Raw genomic sequence first — 21,096 nt, forward strand, 5'->3', positions numbered from 1 at the left:
ATCATTTAACCTGGCATGATGGTCAAAATGTTTAATAACAAGAACATTTCCTGCATTAATGGTGGATTCTTTACCAACTGAGCTATTAGGGAGGCCCAATAACAAGAACAGTAACACTAAACAATATGTGGATAATAAAGTTTTAAATATATTTGGATTCTGTAAGTAAACAGTGTATATTTTAAAACTCCTTACCAAGTGATCTGTTGTACCAAACTATTCATCGAGTAATTCTTATAATTTCCAAGAAAAAAATATGCATATGAATTTTAAAGGATTACATGTTTGTTGCAGAAAAAGGGAAAAATACACAACAGTAGAAAAACAACTTTTCCTAGTATTTAAGACTACTATTCATTAGTCATTATTTTGGTGTTTTTTCCCCTGTATTTATCTTTTTCAAAGTTGAACTCACATCATTTATGAAATTTTTATTCTGCCCTTTTCATTAACCACAAAACATTCTTTGTAGCTGCCAGAAACTCTCATCCACAATGATGAGACTTGGAGATAAACAAAAACCACCCAAATGAGAACAGGAACCATTTATCAAGAGCTTGCTATAGAAGAGAAGTCAGCCACCATTACCTGGGTTTGGCAGAGACTAAAAGGTAGTCAGAAGAGTGGGAACGCCTTACGGTGAAAGCAAGGGAGGGCTTCAGGTATGCTCTGATCAGAGGCTGCTGGTGGGGAAGCAGGATGCCTTATGTGTTTGGTTTGGGGCGCATAATCGGCTTCCTCTTGATCGGTGGAGAAGTCTAAAAAGGTGGGCAACTGGTAGTCATTGACCAAGTCCTGACTGCTGCAGAAGTTGTAGTTTGGCTGGGGGGTGGAAGGGGGTCCGGTTGACGCACAGATGGTCATAGGTGGCTCCAGTCACTGTATAGTCAGTCTCAAACATAATTTTTTAAGTTAACTGGCTTTTTCTAATATATGCTATTGTGCAAAATTTGGAAAATATTAAAAATTTTAAATCACTTATAAAAAGTCATTTATAACCCTTGCCCATGCACATTATATGTAAACAAATAATGCTTGGTTTTACCTAACTGCTATTGTGTATACTTGGTAACCTCCTTGCTTCCTAACAATACACATGCTAGCATTTTCACTTCAAACTCTGTAATGGACCTGCATGATGGTCCATTCTTCAGAATACTTATTTCCACTTTTTCCCTGTTATACTTCGGTTAACATTCGTGCATAAATAATACATTTGGGTGATTCAGATTATTCTTTGGATCGAGATAAACGCCAGATTGTTTTCCCCTTTTACCAGCATCCTATAAGAAAGGTTCCTCTCTAACCCCAGCCTTGTCACGACTGGGCGTTTTAAATTTTAACAAGATGATTTATATTGTCAGGAACGTGGTAATGTCTTGGCGGAATGGCGTTAGGGTCCCGGTGAGGTTGGGACATGAGGGATGCAATCTTTCCCCTCTGCTCTAAACGGGACTTGGTCTTCATCTTTCAGAGCAGAGCTTTCCTGGGATTGCAGGAAGGACTGATTTCGTTTTCAACCGGCGGGCGTTTCAGTTTCCCTCTCGGAATAGCGTAGGGCTGGTGAACTGCCTATTTCCGCAGGATTCTCGGCGCTCCGGCTCAAACGTTAACTCACCACCTCTGATCAGAGGTCCTGCAAATTCCAACCGTGGGCCCAGGGAGTCGGCCGGAGAAGGGAGGAGACCTCCGGCTTGCTCTTCCCCTACCTGAAGAGGCAGAAGAAATGGGACCAGGAAAGACCAGATCCCAAGAGCCGGCTGGAGACCCCGCCCCACCAACTTGAACATTCCCAGGGAGTCCGGGCTCAGACAGAGAGCCGGTGACCTGACTGACGAAAATCCCAAACAGTGCCCAACTCGCAGCACAGATACCCGACTCCTGAGGGCGCCCAGGATCCCAGCTGACCGCTGACAAACGCTGGACATCCCACCTGCAGAGGTGCGCAGGCGGGCCGGAGCCCAAGGCGCACGCGCGTAGGAGGCGGGGCCGAGGCTGGAGCGCACTTAGCGTGTGAGGGGGCGGGGCCGCGGCGGACCGGAAGCCGGCGAAGACGCGGGGGCGGAGGGGTCGCAATGGCACCTCCTCAGCAGGCGCGGGTCCTTCGTTGCTGCTGTTGCAGCCTTTTCCAGGCTCACCAGGTGGGGCCTCCCCTCCCCCGAGCGCGGGGATGGCGGGCGGGAGGTGGAGCCTTGAGAGGCTAGACCTTTTCCTCACGCCCTGCTCGCAGACATGGGCTCAGTCTCGTGGGGTTGCGGAGTGTGCTTGAGGCCTGGACAAGGGATGGTATCAGTTGTGAGAATTAGGTTTTATTGATGTCACTTCTCCATACCCGTTGTTGTGGCCTTTGGGGAGCATTTTGCTTTTTGGATGTAAGATTTGTAGAAACCAGGACTTCCCTGGTGGTACAGTGGGTCAGAATCCGCCTGCAAATGCAGGGTACAGGGGTTTGTTTCCTGGTTGGGGAAGATTCCACATGCCTCCAAGCGCTTAAGCCCATGTGCCAAAACTTCTGGGCCCCATGAGCTACAGCTGTGAGTCCAGGAGCTCTAGAGCCTATGCTCTGCAACAGAGAAGCTACCGCCATGAAAAACCCTGGCACCACAACTAGAGTAGCTCCCGCTAGCTGGAACTACTAGGAAGACCCAGTACAGGCGTGCTCAGTCGCTTCCGACTGTTTGCGACCCCGAGGACTAGCCGGCCAAGCTCCTCTGCTGCTGCTGCTGCTGCTAAGTCGCTTCAGTCGTGTCCGACTGTGCGACCGCACAGACGGCAGCCCACCAGGCTCCCCATCCCTGGGATTCTCCAGGCAAGAACACTGGAGTGGGTTGCCATTTCCTTCTCCAAAGCTCCTCTGCTAGGCCTGTCCAATTGCAAAGATCCTTTTATACCGTATTCTCTCTCTCCCTCGCTCTTTCTAGCCCCTCAGAGCTAGTCAGTTACTGCTTGTCCTTCCAGAGCTTTTATCATTTTTTATTGCACGTCTTACTTGCATATGTAGCTATAGAAAGTACACAATAGTTTTATGGTGTTTGAAAGTAGATGCTGAAAAGTAGAATCTTAGGATTATACCCACTTAAATTTGTAATAGATGTTGTTTGTCCTCTCTAGAATCCTTTTAGGTAGTTCTCCAAAAGACCCGATGATTTTTGTTTCAATTGTATTTATTTTTATGAATCAACCTAAACATCTCCATGATGTTAAGCATGCTATCTCTTTTCTAAAGAGTTTTTATTGTTAGTATTAATTTGCTTTTGGCTGCGCTGGGTCTTCATTGCCTTGGCTTCTCTTGTTGCAGAGTGTGGGCTGTAGTGGGGCAGGCTTCAGTAGTTGCAGAGCACAGGTCTAGTTGTGCAGAGGCCTAGTTGCTCTGAGGCTGTGGAGTTGTCCCGGACCAGGGGTCAATGGTCTCCCCTGCGTTGGCAGGCGGATTCTTAACTGCTGGACCGCCAGGGAAGCCCTCATTCCACCTGTTAAAGCACCTTTGGTGCCTCTTGGTAACATTTTCTTTGTTGCCATTATAAATGGACTTTTCTTTCATTATCTCTTCTAACTATATGTTTGCTTATAAACAATATTAATTTTTGAAGATACATTCATTTTCTACCTAGCACCTATGTTAATATATTGTCTTACTGGTTTTAGTAGTTTTTCATTTGATTATCTTCAGTTTTAAAGAAATAAATCATAATATTCATAAATAAGGTTAGTTTTTTTCCCTCCGTTTTCATACCTCTTAATTACTTTCTCTTTTCCAATTCTATTGGTTAGCACATCCGAAAAGACAGTAAATAATAGTGCAAATCTTTGACTTGTTCTTGACTTTCATGGGACTGCTCATGGTGATTCTGCAGCTTTAGAGCTGGAAGTAAGCCATTTTATTATGTTGAGAGACACCCCATCTAGTCAGATTTATCAAGACTTGAAATGTTATGGAGTTTTTTGAGAATAACAGATAGTAGAGATCTAATTTGATTTTGTTTATTAATATATGCATACCCAGTTTCCCAGAACCACTTATTAAATAGGCTCTTCTTTCTTCACCTTTATAATATACTAAATTTTCACACATGTGTTGGTTTGTTTCTAGACTCTATTCTTTTCCACTGATCTCTTTAAATTACTATTTCTGATCCAGTTCCAACTGTTTCAAATCATTATTGTAGCTCTATTTCTGAAATTTCATTATAGGTGAAAAAGAGTCTCAAGTGGACATGCAAAGCTTGTGGAAAGAAGCAGTCATTTTTGCAGGTGAGTCCCAAGAAGCAGGGTGTCTAATACCCTTACCAGAAAGCAGGTAGGACCCAGCCATGCAGAAGTGTGTTTCTCATGGAACCCAGTGTTCCATTATTGACTCAGGTTCATTAGATACAGAGCTCCTGCTCCTTAAGATCATCTTCCTTCAGGAAGTGAAGTGGATGGAGCGGTGCCTGGAAAGTGACCTTCCTTTGTTTATTCAGTCAGTCAATATTTACTGAGTACCTTCTATGTGTAGGCATGGGAAACAGTGAAAGGTAAGAAGGTGTCCTTATTGCCTGTACAGATCTGCCCTTGTGAAAGGGGAAGAGAAACTAAAACCACACATGTAATTTAAAATTAAACTGAGTACAATGAGAGGAGAGTGCAGAGTCTGTAAGAGTAATCAGACCTAACCGGGGATGGACAGGCAGCTGTTAGGGATCCAAGGGTGTGAGAATGGACGAGCAGAGTGTGAAGGTAGTCAGGAGGTGAAAGAGCACATGGACTGAAGGGAGCATGTTGTAAGTGCTCTTATTAGCCCAATTTTTTCACCCAGATTACGGTTTTTTTCCAAGTCTGTTCTTACTGACCCACCTGATTTCTAATACCACAGTCTCCTCACTGAGCCCTTTGTTCACCTGCTCAACCCTTGATTCTACCTCTGCAGCCTCGTCGCATCATTCTCGTCCTTCAGCTGCAGGGGCTTTTCCCTCTGACCTTGAAACAATCCAGACCTGCTTCCCTCTGTGTACTTGTTGTTGAGGCATCCCCTAGTTAATCTCACTTCCCCATCAGAAATATATTCAAGTGTGTTTATGTGAGTATTGTCCGTCTCAGACTGTAGGTCCTTGAGAGTAAACGCTTTGCCTCTTTTATTTATATACATTTTTTAAAAAATTGAGGTATAGTTGATTTGCAGTATTATGTTAGTTTCAGGTATATAGCAAAGTGATTTACTTATACATATTTTTTTTCCTATTCTTTTCCATTATGAATTATTACAAGAAATTGAATGTAGTTCCCTATGCTATATAATAAATCCTTGTTTATATGTAGTGGTGTATATCTGTTAATCCCATATTCCTAATTTATTCTTCTCCCCCTCTTTCCCTTTTGGTAACCATAAGTTTGTTTTCTATGTCTGTGAGTCTGTTTCTGTTTTGTAAATAAGTTCATTTGTATTATTTCTAGATTGCACATATAAGTCATATCCTATACTATTTGTCTTTGACTTGCTTCACTCAGTACGATACATTCTGGGTCTACCCATGTTGTTGCAAATGGCAATATTTCATTTTTATGACTGAGTAATAATCCATTAGATTTATATATACAGACATACACCCACACACTTCACATCTTCTGTATCCATTCATCTGTTGATGGACACACATATACCCTTTTTTTCGACATTTTACTGTATACTTTTGGTACCTAGCACAGTGCCTGTGAGATAGTGCTCGCTCGAGGAATGTCTGTTGAATGAATAAATGACCAGCCCCACGTTGATGGGCACTTAGGTTGATTTTAATTTTCATTATTATGAACAACTCTGTAGTAAAAGAAAGTGTAGTCATTTAGTCATGTCCGATTCTTTGTGACCCCATGGACTGTAGCCCACAATGCTCCTCTGTCCATGGAATTCTCCAGGCAAGAATACTGGAGTGGATTGCCATTCCCTTCTCCAGGGGATCTTCCCAATCCAGGGATTGAATCCAGGTATCCTGCATTGCACGCAGATTTTTTACTGTCTAATCCACCAGGGAACTCTGTAGTGAAGCTTCTTACAAATACCTCTTTCTTTACTGGACCAATTATTTCCTTAGGACAAATTCCTACAAGTTAAATCAGAGGAATTCTTTCAACCAAGGTTCTCTTAGTTGCAGATTATAGGAAAAAACACTTCAGCAAAATTTAAAATGCACTGGCAAGGTACTGGGATATCTTGTGGGGATCAAGGGGAAGAACTGCCCTTGACCCTTTGAAGAACCAATCCCAAGACCTGAAGAGCTGCCAGCCACACAAGCATCTTCTTTTCCCTCCCTCCTCCTCCCTTCACAGAGTTTCTCACTGTACCTCCCTCCTCCTCTCCCTTTCTAGCTTTCCTTTCCTTTCTCTCTCTTTCCAGATCACAGTAACATACTCCACTCACAGACCACAGAATCTCATTTCAAACCAACTGAAAGCTGAATCCCAGTTATAAAGTCCTGGGAGAAATAATCTGATTGACATGGTTGACTCAGATATCCACCTCTGGTCCTGTCACTTGGGATGGGTAGGAGTGGGGACAGTTAGGTCATCTGTCGGTGAGTAGGGCAGCTGAGGCCTACCTTGAGATGGGGTCTCAGAAGTCAGGAGGCTGGCTGATGACTGTACATGTTTTAGATATCAGCCTGTATTTCTGAATTCTTGAGGAAGGTTTGCCTTCCTCTCAGCGCCTCCCATGCTTATGCAGTGGCATATGGCTTAGGACTGACTAGGCCACATTAACAAACAGGCACCATGATTGTGGCTTAACACAATAGAAGTTGTTTCTCTTGCTATTTTGAACAGTCCTGGGAGAGTTTGAGATCAGCAGGGCAGCTGTACTTGGTGTGATCATTCGGGGGCCCCTGGCACTTGTCATCTTGAGGTTCTGTTATTCCCTGAGGCTTATCTCCTGCTGCCGCAAGCCCCTGAAGGTGCAAGATGAGGAAGACGCTACCCAGGAAGAATCTGGAAGTGGTTCACATTCCAGTGGGAGGAACCAGAAAAACTGGAAAGTGTAGTCTGGTCTGCTCTCAGATGAGGAGAGAATGCATTTCAGCGTTCAGAGAACAGTTTCTGCCATGCAAGAGAGCACGCACCCTCCCAGTTATGCCATACATAAGTTGTCAGTCTTTTGGGAATTTATTTTTCAATTTATTTCACTAAAGTATAGTTGAATTACAATATTGGGTTCATTTATGCTGTACAGCAAAGTGATGCAGTTATTTGCAGAAACTGTATGTGTGTGTATACACACACACACACACACACATCCATCCTTTTTCATGTTTTCCATTATGGTTTATCACAGGATATTGAATATACTTCCCTGTGCTGTACAGTAGAGCACTATTGTTGATCCATTCTATATGTAATAGTTTACACCCACTAACCCTGAACTCCCAGTCCAGCCCTTCCCCACCCTACTCCCTCTTGGCAATCATAAGTCAGTTATCAGTCTTTTTAAATTTTGCCTTTACTCTCTCCAGTTCGTCTCCTCCCATTCTCACTTGAACTTGCCCAAAATGGGATTTCACTCCCCACCAGTCTACTAAAATTGTTCATGTCCAAGTCATCAAGGGTTGGTTCTCAGTCCTCAGGTGACGTGGCTTGTTGGCGGCATTTGTCAGAGTTTTTCCCCTCCTCCTCCTCCTTGGAGTCTTCTCCTGGACTCCAGTCGCCCTGCCCCTGGTTTTCCTCCCGTCTTCCCAGCTGGTGTTTCAGTCCTCTTTGCCAGTTTCTCCCATCTCCTCGTCTTCTAGACTTTGGAGTGCTCTGGGGAGTGCTCTGGGACTCAGATTTTTGCTTTGTTTTTCACCTCTTCTCTAGCTACAGTCATTCCCTTAGTGGTCTGAGATAAGACAGTCTGACAATTCTCAAGTGTCTGTGTCAGACCCAAGGCCTGCCAGTGAACTTGTATATGCTTCCAGCCACTTACCTCTCTGCTGGATATCTAACAAGCACCCCAAACCTATATTCCCAAATGAGCCCTCCCCTCCCTTTCACCTACCTGCTTTTCCCACAGTCATCCCCATCTCTTAACTGCCCAGTCTCTCTTTCTGGTTGTTTGGGCTACAAACCTTGAACTCATCCCTGACTCTTCTTTTTCTTTTATACTCTTCACGTGATCCCTCAGCAAATGCAGTCACAGCGTACCCACGTTGTGCCCACTTGTTATCACAGTGGGCTGAGTTGCCGCGGTATTTGCAGCCCCCTCCTGACTGGTCACCTGTTTCAGCCACACAGTCTCAGCACCACGGCCAAAGGGTCCTACACGCGCAGGATCATGTCAGACCTTCCAGGTTGGAGTAACATATATGTGCCTTCAGACAGGGCCTGGACGGGGCAGGAGACAGTGTAAAATGGAAATGCGGGGCCCCTTTGCAAAAGCAGAAAAAAACTGCTATTAAAGGTTCCAAATATTAAGCCCTTCTTTCATGATCTCCTGACTTTTCCTAATGTTTTTTATTTACTAATGGTTTAAATATTTATTTCTATTAAGTAATTTGACTGCTCCAGGTCTTAGTTGCAGCATGCAGGGTCTTTCAGTTGAAGCGTGTGGGATCCAGTTCCCCCACCAGGGATAGGACTCGGGCCTTAGCCACTGGACCGCTAGGAAAGTCCCTATTTGGTATTTTTTTAATTTACTGTATGATTTGTTCCTGTGTAAAGAAAAACTAACTAAATGCTAGTGTTAACCAACATTTTAACATGTTAAAAGCTAACATTTAAATAGTGCAATACCATTTAGACTGTGCAACACTGGTTTTAAATGCTAAGAACATTTAGTACGTATGTGGAACATATACAGAATAATATAAGAGCATTTAGTACACATGTAGAATGATCAAAATTGCACAGTTTTTCTTTTGTAGCTCATATATGCCTACATATTTTATTCTTAAGAGTGGAGATGTTGCACAAAATTAACTCAACTATTTTTACCTCGTTGCTTGACACACACACATTCTACCTACACTCTCAACCTTCCACTCACTGATTAGTCAGGAAGTACCGAGAAGAAGAGGAACTGTGGATTGTGCTTCTCTCCCATTTTCTGTGGCGTTTTCAGCACAGGCTATTCCAGGGAGGTAATAGGGGTAAGAAGAGATATGATAGGTTTACTTGGTTGTTGATGCTTTTAGTGGAATACCCTTGTCTTCTTTCTGCAGCTGAAGCAGGTTCTGGTCCCCCTGGGAGCCCTGGCCCCTCAGGCACAGGTGCCCCTCCTGGACTTAGGCACAGGAAGCGCACGCCACCCATGCCTGGAGCCTCACTGGGCTCTCACGCCCTGCGGGCTCACTGGGACTCTGTGCCGCCGGGGCATTGGGCATGCCCTGTGCAAACAGAGTGGCAAAGAACGGTGGGCACATTCGCTGTCCACGACTTAGAAGCATGTTTCATCATCTCATCAGACTTCACTTATACAACACAGGTTCAAAGATGAGATTATTAAGAATTTCAAGAAAGAGAGCAGAGCAGATCTCATGCCCATAAGGCTGACTTTTCCTTTAACAGGGCCTGCACCCTCAAACCTCATCTCTGACCCTCTTTGCCCTAGACCATTCAACTCCAGCCACTTGGCCTCTTCGCTGTTTCTCCAAAATGCCAGGCTCAAGGTGTTTGCACTCCTTTCTGTTTCATTGCTTCTGCTGTCTACATGATTTGTTCCCGCTTATCTTCCTGTTTTGTGCTCAGATGTTACCCTCTCAGTGATCCACTCGTGGACCTCTTGAACACCTCGTGTAAAATTACCTACTGTGTCTCCCCTCTGCCCACGCCCACTGCATTGCCTTGCTTTCCTGTGTAGCGCTTCTCACCATCTGCTGGCCGTAAAGGTGTCTTCTGTGCTTGTTATCTGTCTCTTACACTGCAGAGCTCCGTGATGACAGTGATGCTTATACACTCTTGTATTGTCCTTACCTAGTTCAGGTCCTGGCACATAATAGGTACTTCATAAATATGTATTGAACAAGTGAGTGACTACTAAGTGAAAAATATGTATCTCGTCTGTTTTATGTTGTTTTGATTATGAGTGAGGGTTAAGTATCATTTCATGTTTATTGGCAATTTGCGTTACTTCTCTTCTGAATTCCTTATGTTTATTAACCAATTTGTGTGGGGTTTGGGTTGAGTTTGGATTTGACATGTAAAATTCAGGGTGATGGTGGGCAGCCAGATTGACTGAAATTAGTCACTGAGACTGTTAGTTTATAAATCCCTGCAGAAATGGCAATCATTGTTTGAGTTCCTGCATGGTGCTTCAGGCCTTGCACAGTACATTTTTACCCTCCCTGAGTTGTGTCTCGAATGGGTCTGTTTCTCAGCATTCTGTCAATACTTTTTAAACTCATATCTATGTTTGTTTCTCAGGCTTATGGTGAGGGCTCTGGTGCTGACTGTAGACGCCATGTCCAAAAATTAAACCTGCTGCAGGGACAGATTTCGGAGATGTCACTCAGGTATGATAGTTTGAGGGAGGCCTGGTTATCTGGCCCTGTTTTCATCTCGAGTGGATGGTGGGAGTATATGATGGAGAAATCCCTTGGAGTTCCATGTCTAACAACATGGCAATTAGATACTGAACAATCTTCCCACTGAAGTTAATTTTAAAATGCCAGCCACGATATTTTAAAGGCACTGACGAGATGACAAGAAGGTAAGTAGCCATCAGAGATCAAAAATGAAGCAAAAGCCAAAATCCAGAGAATAAGCTGGGCTGCTGGGGCGTTTGAAACCTGTTGCCCTGCAGCTTCCATGTAGCTGGGAGGCGGGCAGGAGACAGACAAAGTCTGGCCAGCGTGGGGAGGTCAGTTGGAGACCACCGCATAGAGCTGAGTGCCCAGAGGACTGCACCCCTGGTGTACAAATGACCTAGAAATTCACCCCTCCGAGGTAGGTTGACCCAGCCTGTCTTGCCCTTGGCACTGGCTAAAGAGGGGAAACACTGCTCCAGGATTGTGTAAACACAAAGATGCTGTCATGTGACCTTTCACCCTTTTACACATGCTGTGTGAAAAGTCTCAAGCTGAGGACTTAGTTTATTTTATCGACTGTGCTGGGTCTCCGTTGCTGCACAGGCTTTTCTCTCGTCGCAGCGAGCCAGGGGCTGCTCTCTATAGTGGCAGTGTGTGGGCTTCTTGTCGCGGCTGATTCTCCTGTTGCAGAGCATGGAATCTAGGGTGCGTGGGCTTTAGTAGCTCCCAAGCTCCAAAACACAAGACTCAATAGTTGTGGCAGACAGGCTTAGTTGCTCCATGACCCGGGGGATCTTCCCAGACCAGGGATCAAACCCATGTCTCCTGCATTGGCAGGCAGATTGTTTACCACTGAGCCACCAGGGAAGCCCTTCAAACTGATTTTTAAATTGTCCCAGGAAGCAGAGATAAATGTAGCTCCTTTTTGGAGCAATACAGCTTCAACCCAGGCATCAAAGGATATATAAAATTCCAAGTGGCATATACCCAAAGTTAAAGATCATTTAACTTACTTAAGGAAGCATGTCACCATGAGCAAGAGACAGCAGAAATGACAGAGAAGTCAGATCCAAAACGAGTTCAGAATACATAATATTGTATGTTTAACATATTTAAGGAAATTAAACGAGGATGGTTGATATAGGAAGAGCAAGAGACTTTAAAAAATAACCACTTTTTTAAAGAACAACCAAAAAGTTTGTAGAAATGAAAAGTTTGGTCACTGAAACTAAAAGTTTAGTGGCTTCCATGTTGGCCCAGTGGTTGAGACTTCGCCTTGCAACGCAAGAGACACTAGTTCGGCCCCTGGTACTGGGAGATCCCACGTGTCGTGGAGCACTCAGGCCCTGCACCACAGCTGCTGAGCCTGTGCTCTGGAGCCCACAGGCGGCAACGCAGGGAGCCTGCACGCCTAGAGCCTGTGCTCTGCAGCAGGAGAAGCCACCGCGGGGAGAAGCCACGCCCTGCAGTGAAGGAGCCTCGCTCACCGAAAGCAGAGAAAGCCCAAGCGCAGCAGCAGAGACCTAGCACAGCCAAAGTGTAAGTACATAAGTAAGTCTTTTTAAAAACAGTTTAGTGGACTTAGTAAGCCGATTAAGTGCAACTAAAGAGAGAATTGGTGAAATGGAAGATAAATCTGAAGAAATGATTCACACTCTCAATGTGAATAAGACAGAAAGGTAGAAAATATGAAAGTTCAGAGACATGAAAGGCACAGAGACGAGTTCCAGCAGGAGATAATAAAAAGAATGGGAAAAGGCAGTGTTTGCAGAAATGAACAGAACTTTTTCTAGAATCAAAGGGCTCACATTCTTAGATTCAGGAAGTGCATCTAATCCCAAACTGGATAAAAACATTGTGTCTGTAGCAGATCCTAATGAACCTATCCAAAAGCTACTAGAACTAATAATTTAGCAAAATCACAAGGATACATGGTCAACATACAAAACTAAATTTTATTTTTATATAATTGCAGTGAATAGTTGGAAAACAATTTTAAAAATCAAATACCATTTATGATACCATCAAAAAATAGGATACTTAGGGATAAATATAACCCAAAAATGTGCAAGATATTTTCAGTAAAAATTACACAACTTTACTGAGAGAAGTTTTAAAAAGATCTAAATGATGAAATATGTTCATGGATTAGAACATTCAGTATTGTCATGATGTCAGTTCATCCTAAATGGATCTATAGAGTCATCTCAATCCCAGTCAAAATTCCAGCAGTTGTGTTTTTTTTTTTTATGAAATTGACAAACTGATCCTAAAATTTATATAGAAATGCAATTGCCAAATCGATTTTGATAACAAAACTGGAGGACTTCTACAGCCTGATTTCAAGATTTAGTGTAACTCCACAGCAATCAAGACAGTGTGATTTTGAATATACATTTTGTGGTATTTTCATACAGTAGAATACTACTCAGCAACAAAAATGACATGGGCAAACTTCACAAACGTTGCAAAGTGAAAGATGTCAGACACAAAAGACCAGATACTTGTAAGGATGAGTGGTTCTCACCTACAAGGGCAGATAAGGGAATTTTAGGGTGATGAAAATTTTCTAAATCTTGCTAATTATATATCAGTAAATTTTCTATATCTTGATTGGAGTAATAGTTTCAAAAATATAATTTACCAAACTCATCTGATGTACCAACACTTAATTTGGTACATTTTAGGGTAGGTTAATTATAAATTATACCTCAATAAGTTAATTTTAAAAGATAAAATCCACCCTTTGACACAACAACATAATGAAATTACAGAACATGGAAAACAAAGGGAAGAACTAAAATGTAGCTGGAGAAAAGAGAAATCACCTACTGAGAAATAGTAGATGCCCAGTTCTCAGGGTAACAATAGAAGTGAGAAGACAGACCATACCTTCATATTGCAGAGAGAGGTTCTGTCGTTGATGGAGCTGAGTTCCCAGATCATAGTATGGTGAGCAGAGTTCTGGTCAGTAGCAGACAGGACACTGCTCAGCTGGACTGGGGTATCCAGTGAAGGCATTTGACATGCATGACCTCATTTCATCTTGCTCGTCACCCCATGAGGATCATTGGCTTTGGTTTACAAATGAAGAAACTGACATAGAGGTGCCCACATTTGGTGGACTTGGGTTTCCACTGTAGGTCAGTAGAGAGAGTTCCATTGTGATCGTGTGAGGTAGCAGCCCTGTCGGACATGGGTGGTTGCGGCTTCAGTGCTAGCCTTCAGCCCTTGAACAATGTGTGTTTTAGTTAGCCATCCGGCTCCACTCGAGGCTGCAGAGGCTCCGGCACCTCACTGTGCTCTCTGTGTGATGAAAGACCCCTGCTATCCCTGGGAGGGTGGGTGAAGATACATCTGACTGAGGAAAAGGCCTTATCTCGTAGCGGTTGAGATACCACACAACTGTAAAGACACTCCTATGACCCTCTGCAGTGGGGACATCGCTGCTGCTGATGGGAGGGACTGTCAGAGTTCAGCTGAATTAGTCTCTATTCAGGCCCTGAGCAGGGCAGGTGCACGTGTGTTGTCTCATTTATCTTCACAGTCCCCTTGCATTATTATCCCCATTTGTACGTAAGGAAACTGGGATACAGTGATGTACCCAGAGTCACACAGTCTGTGACAGCCAGTCTTTGGCAAAGCCATGATGCCAGCTCTGGTCTCTGAGTGAAGAGCGCCCCTTCTGCCCTGTGTTACTTTTCCTGTTGCTCCAAGGAACAGATGGTCCCTCTGCCTTCTGACGGAGAAGGCGATGGCACCCCACTCCAGTACTTTTGCCTGGAAAATCCCATGGACGGAGGAGCCTGGTGGGCTGCAGTCCATGGGGTCGCTAAGAGTCGGTCACGACTGAGCGACTTCACTTTCACTTTTCACTTTCATGCATTGGAGAAGGAAATGGCAACCCACTCCAGTGTTCTTGCCTGGAGATCCCGGGGACGGCAGAGCCTGGTGGGCTGCCGTCCATGGGGTCGCACAGAGTCGGACACCACTGAAGCGACTTAGCAGCAGCCCCAGCTGCCTTCTGAACCGCTGGAGGATGTCCAAGTCACATCGAAACAACGGAGATAAGTTCAATCAATAAGTTCCCCTCAGCAGGCTTTGATAGCCATTGTTAAGTCTGTGCATCCTACTGTTCCCGTCTTCACTGTCCTTCATCTTCCTGGTCGTTTTACAAAGAACAGTTGTACAATCTTTCCCTAAGGTCTCTGGGAGAATCCATAAGTGCCAACGAGGAAGAAAACGTGGGTCCTTGGCAGGCTGCCCGTGCAAGTCCACAGGTAAGCCAGCAGCACCACCTCAGCCCAGCTGCCTGAGCCGGCTCTGTCACCAGGAGGTTCCGTTCATTCATTCATCATTTGTTCTGTAAACAGATGTTGATGTCACTGACTGATGAAAACTTGGCTTAAAGCTGCAGGGGATACAAAAATGAATAAACCTTTCCCTTTTATAAGTGTGTAGACAGCCATGTTAACAAATATTTGCAATACTATGAAAAGGGCTCTTTCTTCTGGCTGCTTGGCTTTTTTCTTCTGAACCTAACTTGAACTTCACCTCCTTGTCCTCCTCCCCTTGTTCCGAAGCACCCTGGGCGGGGAAAGGATGCTGTTGTCGAGTGCCTGGGTTGCCGTGTCCCCTTTCTCTAGGTGGAGCCACACAGCAGGCTCACGTGCTGCCGTTCTGTCCCGAGGCCTCAAAGTAGGTGCTCAGTGTTGGGTGGGCAGTGTGTCAGAGCTCCAGGGGCTGAGCAGATGACACCATTGGTACATCCAGGATGCCATGGTACAAGATCACTGTCCTGCCAGGGACAGGGCAAACAACTCTCTGACAGGCTCCCTGGAAGAGCTCCGCCTTTGATCACAGAATCATGCTGGCAGCGTCTGCACTCCAGGCTCTCTTCGTGTTTTTATTGTAAATAGGGGAGATAGTCTTCAGCACACCACTTTAACACATCAGCTCTTGCATGCTTCAGTCTGTCTTTTCAGTTTCTTTACTTACAGACCTAATCTTTCACCATCACTTCTGTAAGAAATACTTGTTTGCATCATCCTGGAATTTTCACTTGTATCTTCTATGTTGCTATATAGCTTTCAACTATTTTCATTTTTAAAAAATATCTGCAGAAGATAGTGGATTTGCCAATATTTTTTCCCTTCTTTTGGAGAAGGAAATGGCAACCCACTCCAGTACTATTGCCTGGAAAATCCCATGGACAGAGGAGCTTGGTAGGCTACAGTCCATGGTGTCGCAAAGAGTCCGACACGACTGAGCGACTTTACTTTTATTCCCTTCTTATTGGGCATTTACCAAACTTCTGCTACTATAAATATTTGCTATTATTGATAACACTTTAATGAGCATCTTCATGCCTTCATCTTCATTTGAAACCACTGGACCAGGGAGTGTGGACCTTCGCAAAGGTCTTGGTAAGTTGTGTCTTGAAGCTTTCCCCAGGGGTGTGCCAGGGTGCTCTGTTCAGGACATCTCTCTCCCATGACCTGCCGGTCAAACTCCTTTCCTGGTGGTGGTGTAGGCATGGGTCCTGAGGCCCTTGGGCCTCAGCATTGCACTGGGGATTCTCAGTAAAGGTGCCTACTTTTGAAAATAAATTTACTTCCCAATTCTGTAGGAAACACTCCAGCCCTCAAAGAACCGCTGGCTGAAGTATCTGGAAAGGGACTCCAAAGAACTGGGGCTGAAAGGAGGAGGAGTGTGTTTCAACAGTCAGCCTTCATCCGAGACAGAAAAGCCAGACCCTCCGTTCAGCACAGGCCTGCCTAGGAAAAGGTGCCAAGCCCGTCACAAATCTAGCCTCACCCACCCCCACCTAACTGCCCCGTGGTTTGGGGACGGACAGGCGGCTTCCATGGTTGGCAGGGAGTCTGAGGGTTGTGAGCCAGGAGGCACCATGAGCACAGGCCCCTGGCCAGGCCGGGCATCAGGCGCAGAGGTGGGAGCTGAGCAAAATGCCAGTGGAGGCGCCTCTTAGGAGTCTCACTTAATTCAGAACATCCAGACTGCGCTGACCTCAGGGAGGAACTCAAGGGCAAGGTTGACAAAGTGAAGTGTGGCCAGAGAAGCCAATGGGCCTGGGAGATTTTAGCTGAGAGCAGGAAAGACCTGATTGTCATAGGTCTCCTCTCTCAGCTTAACCTGCATTTCAGTGAGTTTTCTGAGAGACCACCTCATCTAGGTTTAGGGTGGCTCTTCCAGGTCAGATGCTTTGGGGAGGTAGATTCCAGTTCAAAATAAGAACTTTCTAGCAACTGCAAGCTATAGAGCAGAGAAATGGACTGCCTTGGATGTCATTGGGCAACCTGTTCTTGGCAGTAGGCAGAAGCTGAGCAGCCATCTGGGAAGCTATAAGGGATGGCAAGGTGTCAGAGCAGATGACCACCAAGTCAGGATCAGACCACTGCTCAACGGTAGGACTAGGTTGTATTTTTTTAATTTTACTGAAGTATAGATGATTTATAATGTTGCATTAGTTTCAGGTTTATAAAGCGATTTGGTTATATATATATATAGTAGTAATAATACATATGTGTGTGCATATATGTATTCTTTTTGAAATTCTTTTCCATTATAGATTATTACAAGGAGGACTGGATCTTTTTTTTTACATTGTTAAGATTTTTTTTTTTTATATGGACCATTTTAAAAATCTTTGTTGAGTTTGTTCCAGTATTGCTTCTGTTTCATGTTTTGGTTTTTTGGCCAGGAGGCATGTGTGATCTCCTTGACCAGGGATTGAAGCCTGCACCCTTGCATTGGAATGCAAAATCTTTACCACTGGACCAGGGTAGTCCCAGGACTAGATTCTTAACAGCATTTTCTCTGCCAGGAAATGGAACCAGAGCACAGTCCAGCCTCTATGTGGCCCTCATGTCCAGGACTCCAGAAACTGTGAGGTCACCTTGAAGTCCTTGAAGGTCAGTGTCCCAGTGGCCATGGAGCACATGCTGGATTTTTTTTATTGTTTTTTGGACTATTAAAAGACTTATACCCTCCCCCTGGCCCCAGAGTCCAACTTCCCATGTGTCTTGTTATGTCTTAAGCCAACTCCCTTCTCTGGCCTGCACTGTTTCCCTGCTGTTACTGATGTGAACTGGGTCAAAAGGGCGATTTGATGCCTTGGAGACAAGCGAGGTTGACCAGTAGGACTTTTCTGCATCAGGCCCGTCCTCTTCATCCTACATGGGGTGCCAGGTCTTCGCCAGACTGTTCAACTTGGGACCTGCCCTGCATTTCTGAGGAACTGCCACCTTCATTTACCCAGGTGGGTCTTGTGAATTTGGGGCACTCTCTTCCCCCAGGACCTGCTCTTGTTATTGATGCTTCACACCTAGCAGACCCCACCATACCTTCCAGGCCGCAGAACGAGGGTTTTGCTTTATGCTGTCGTGGGAGCCACAGGCGTCCAGACAGAGGAACTCTGCCAGGCGTGTGTCAGTGCTGCACCAACATAGGCCAGGGTTGACCTGACCAGCTTCAGACTGTAGGAGAGAGCACCCATTCAAAGCCAAGAGGCAGAGATCAAACTTGGTGTTGCTACTAACTAGCTTTGTGACCCCCAGGTAAGGGTATAGCGCTCAGTCTCCAAATTAGAGAATAATGAGTGTGACAGTTACTGATGTACCAGTCCCTGGGCTAAACATTTTAACTGCATTGTCTAATGCTCACCACCAGCCTGTTTTGTTTTGAAGGTGAGGAATCAAGGCTGGCATAGGTCCAAAGAGGTCACAGCAAGTCAGCCCGAGAGCTGGCAGCCTCTGATCACTAACAGCTGCCCAGAGCCTCTTCCACGCTGCCTGGGGGCCCCTCCTGTCACTGCTTTCACACTCCTTTGTAGGCAGTGGCACTCATTTTGCAGTGAACCCTTGTTTCCTGAGGGAGAGGGAGAAGCCAGGCCCCAGCGGCAGTCACATCCCGTATCTGCAGCTTTAAAACCCTCAACACGGCTAGAGAGCTTTCCCCTGCCTGGCGATGAGCGCATGGTGTCCCCAGACGGTTGTAGGGTCCTTCCTGCTAGCACCCAGGCACTCCCTCATCTGATTCTAAGGTCCCATGAGATAGATCCACTGACCACATGAGAACATCTTGCTCTTTTGGAAAGCCTAGTCATGGAATTTGGAGTGAGAGAGAGGGCATTTATTTGCTGTGTTTTGCTTCATCTCAAAATCAAGGCATATCCCTGGCCTGCCAGCCTACAGGATAGTAGACAACACGGAGCAGCAATTGTCAGTGCCCAGAGGTACCATCCAAGACTAGCGCAGGCCCAGGACCCACTCCTCCCTGTCCCTTGAGGCTGCTGGGCACCTGTTCCCCTGAAGGGTGAACGTGCCATCACCTCGTGTCTCCCCTGCAGGATCGTGCTGGCCTGGCAGGGAAGGGCAGAGAGAGCAGTCGTGAGGACCTGGACACCACGGAGCTTGTTCCCCGGGGGGAACCACCGTGTCCTGCCCAGCAGGTCAGGACCATGTCTAAGTGGGAACAATGTCTTGGAAACAGCTCACATTTGGACACAGAGCCCCTCACCCCTCTGCAGAGAGGCCTCAGGCCAATCCAGGCAGCACAGGCTGAGCAGGGGGCCCCCAGGGCCCAGACTCCAAGGGAAGGAGGCCTCTGCAGGCTCCCTGGTGCACGCCAGTCTCCTCAGACCACACACACTCCCATGCCTGGGCCCAAGTGGCTCTGTGGGAGGATCCCTGAGCAGTCACAGGGCACAGGCCCCTGGGCAGAGGGTGTGCCCTTGGTCAAAGGGATGCAGGCACGTTCTTCACTCATGCGTCTGTGTGACCTTTTTAAAACTGGAGAGGACTTTGATGACGATCTGTGAGTTGAAACTAGTATGTTATTCACGTAGACATATTTGTCACATGAACCCTTCAATTCAGTGACCTCTGTGCCACTGAAAACAGGGTTCCCCAGGTTGCTTTCAAATAGTAGGACTGAGGATGACTTATGGGAACTACAAGAAGCGACGATAAATATGACCATCAAACAGATTACCTCTTGTACCATCTTTGATTAAAGTGCTTATACCTTTAATTAATTAAAATTGTTTACAAATAGAATGGTTACAAAGCGATTTTCTTAACTTTAAAAGCAGCTGACAGGTTTGGAAACGGTAACTACAGTGGTTATGAAATAGGCAGTACTCTGAACAGCATCAGTTCCTCTGTCAGCCCTTCTTTATTCTCAGATGTTAGCCACAGTCCTGAGCTGTAATTGCTACAGGACAGCCTCTTCCACCCCGGGTGAATGCTGGTGATCCTTTAGCTAAATTCAGAGGATATCAAACTTCTAGCAGAAAATCAGTTACATATCAGTGTCCTATAGTCATTAAAAAAGAAAGAAAAAGCAGAAAGCCATTTGGCAAGATCTCTTCTGGACTGCTGGTGTAATCCTGCAGGGAGAGTACGGATAAGATGCAGTATGGTCTCCACGTCCTCCCCAGCGAGGAGTCTCTCGCTCTGCCCCAGGGCGGGGTCCCCTGGCTGGAAGGAGCCAGCATCCATGGGAAGCTGATCAGTGTTTCTCAGAATCCGCACTCACACCTTTGGAACTCCCCCCGTGTCACTTGTTCTACTGCCCTAAATGGCTTTGTGCATCCCCACCCCCCAGATTCTGAAAGAAGAATGACGAGAAATTGGGACTTAGAGGCACTGGGGTTCTACACTAACTCAACACGACTATGAGACAAGAAAGGGGACACAGAATGGGTGAGCAAACATCGTCACAAAGGTGGTGGGTGTTTTGAATACTGGATGGTGTCCAGGGCAGCCCCGATGTCGTAATTCTTGGTCTGCAGAAGCCTGGTGAGCCAGCCACCTTCATCAGAGAACCCCATGGACAGCATCTGGGAGAGGGACTCAATCAGCCGGGGGTCAGCTTCTGCCAGAAAGAGTAATGACAGCTATGAGGAAGAGGCACTGCGCCCCAAATGTGACCTGTACCTGGCCCTTTTACAAGGTCTTAATCCTCACAGGGACCCTCCAAGGCAGGGACTATCAAGCTTTTTCTGTAAAAAATCAAGAGTAAATATTTTAAGCTGCTTTGCAGGCTATTTGGTCTCTGTCACAAAAATTCAACTCAGCTGTTGAAGTATAAAAGCAGCCACACAATAGGTAAAAAATTAGCATGGCTATCTATGTTCCAGTAAAACTTACATTTATGAACACAAGATTTGAATTTCATCTCATTTTCCCATCTTGACTTTTTTCCAACCATCATAAAAATGACAAAGTCATTATTGGCCCATAGGCCATAGTTTGCCACTCTCCACTTCAAGGCAGAGAAGAGAAATACTGGCAGCCCAAGGGCTGAGTTCGGCGCATAGATGGGTTTCCAGCTGAATAGCATTTTAAACGGCCCTGCCACGTGACAGTGATGAAGCAGAGCAGGATGTGAGTGGCCTCATCTACTCACTGTGTGTCCTCCAGGCTGCCACTCTCCACCCGGCCCTGCTGCCTTCCACACCACCCACTCTACACCATGGCTTCCTGCCTGGCTCCTACTGGCACCGTGACTGTGACCCCTGCTCCGAGATTAGCACTTGCCATGAGCAAACAGTGGAGATGGACTCCGAGTCCACTTTCAGCAGTGCGTGGCAGTGCCCAGAGCCAGTGCT

General features: G+C 45.7%; 2 protein-coding genes and 1 long non-coding RNA gene across 4 annotated transcripts in view; 1 reads left to right on the plus strand and 2 right to left on the minus strand.

Annotated features, from left to right (window-relative positions):
• Positions 1–126: 126 nt before the first annotated feature.
• Positions 127–1,960, minus strand: LOC139184013 (uncharacterized). The gene is made up of 2 exons (XR_011567430.1): positions 1,875–1,960; positions 127–1,636 (listed from the first exon to the last, which is right to left on the minus strand). It is a non-coding gene; the product is annotated as an uncharacterized lncRNA (long non-coding RNA).
• Positions 1,961–2,001: 41 nt separating this feature from the next.
• Positions 2,002–19,540, plus strand: MRNIP (MRN complex interacting protein). The gene is made up of 8 exons (XM_019963711.2): positions 2,002–2,141; positions 4,192–4,251; positions 10,360–10,448; positions 14,668–14,743; positions 16,093–16,250; positions 17,308–17,395; positions 17,641–17,742; positions 18,832–19,540. The coding sequence occupies exons 1-8, from the start codon at positions 2,076–2,078 to the stop codon at positions 19,300–19,302; spliced, it is 1,110 nt and encodes a 369-aa protein (XP_019819270.2). The 5' UTR covers positions 2,002–2,075; the 3' UTR covers positions 19,303–19,540.
• SQSTM1 (sequestosome 1) overlaps positions 19,489–21,096 on the minus strand; it is a 72,299-nt gene continuing 70,691 nt past the window's right edge. For both annotated transcript variants that reach the window (XM_070792326.1, XM_019963709.2), the window contains exon 8: positions 19,489–20,360. In XM_070792326.1, the coding sequence (XP_070648427.1) occupies positions 20,203–20,360 (158 nt within the window). In that variant the 3' untranslated portion in view covers positions 19,489–20,202. The remainder of the gene's footprint in view (positions 20,361–21,096) is intronic.

This window comes from Bos indicus, chromosome 7, assembly GCF_029378745.1.
Source record: "Bos indicus isolate NIAB-ARS_2022 breed Sahiwal x Tharparkar chromosome 7, NIAB-ARS_B.indTharparkar_mat_pri_1.0, whole genome shotgun sequence".
Lineage (NCBI taxonomy): Eukaryota > Metazoa > Chordata > Mammalia > Artiodactyla > Bovidae > Bos > Bos indicus.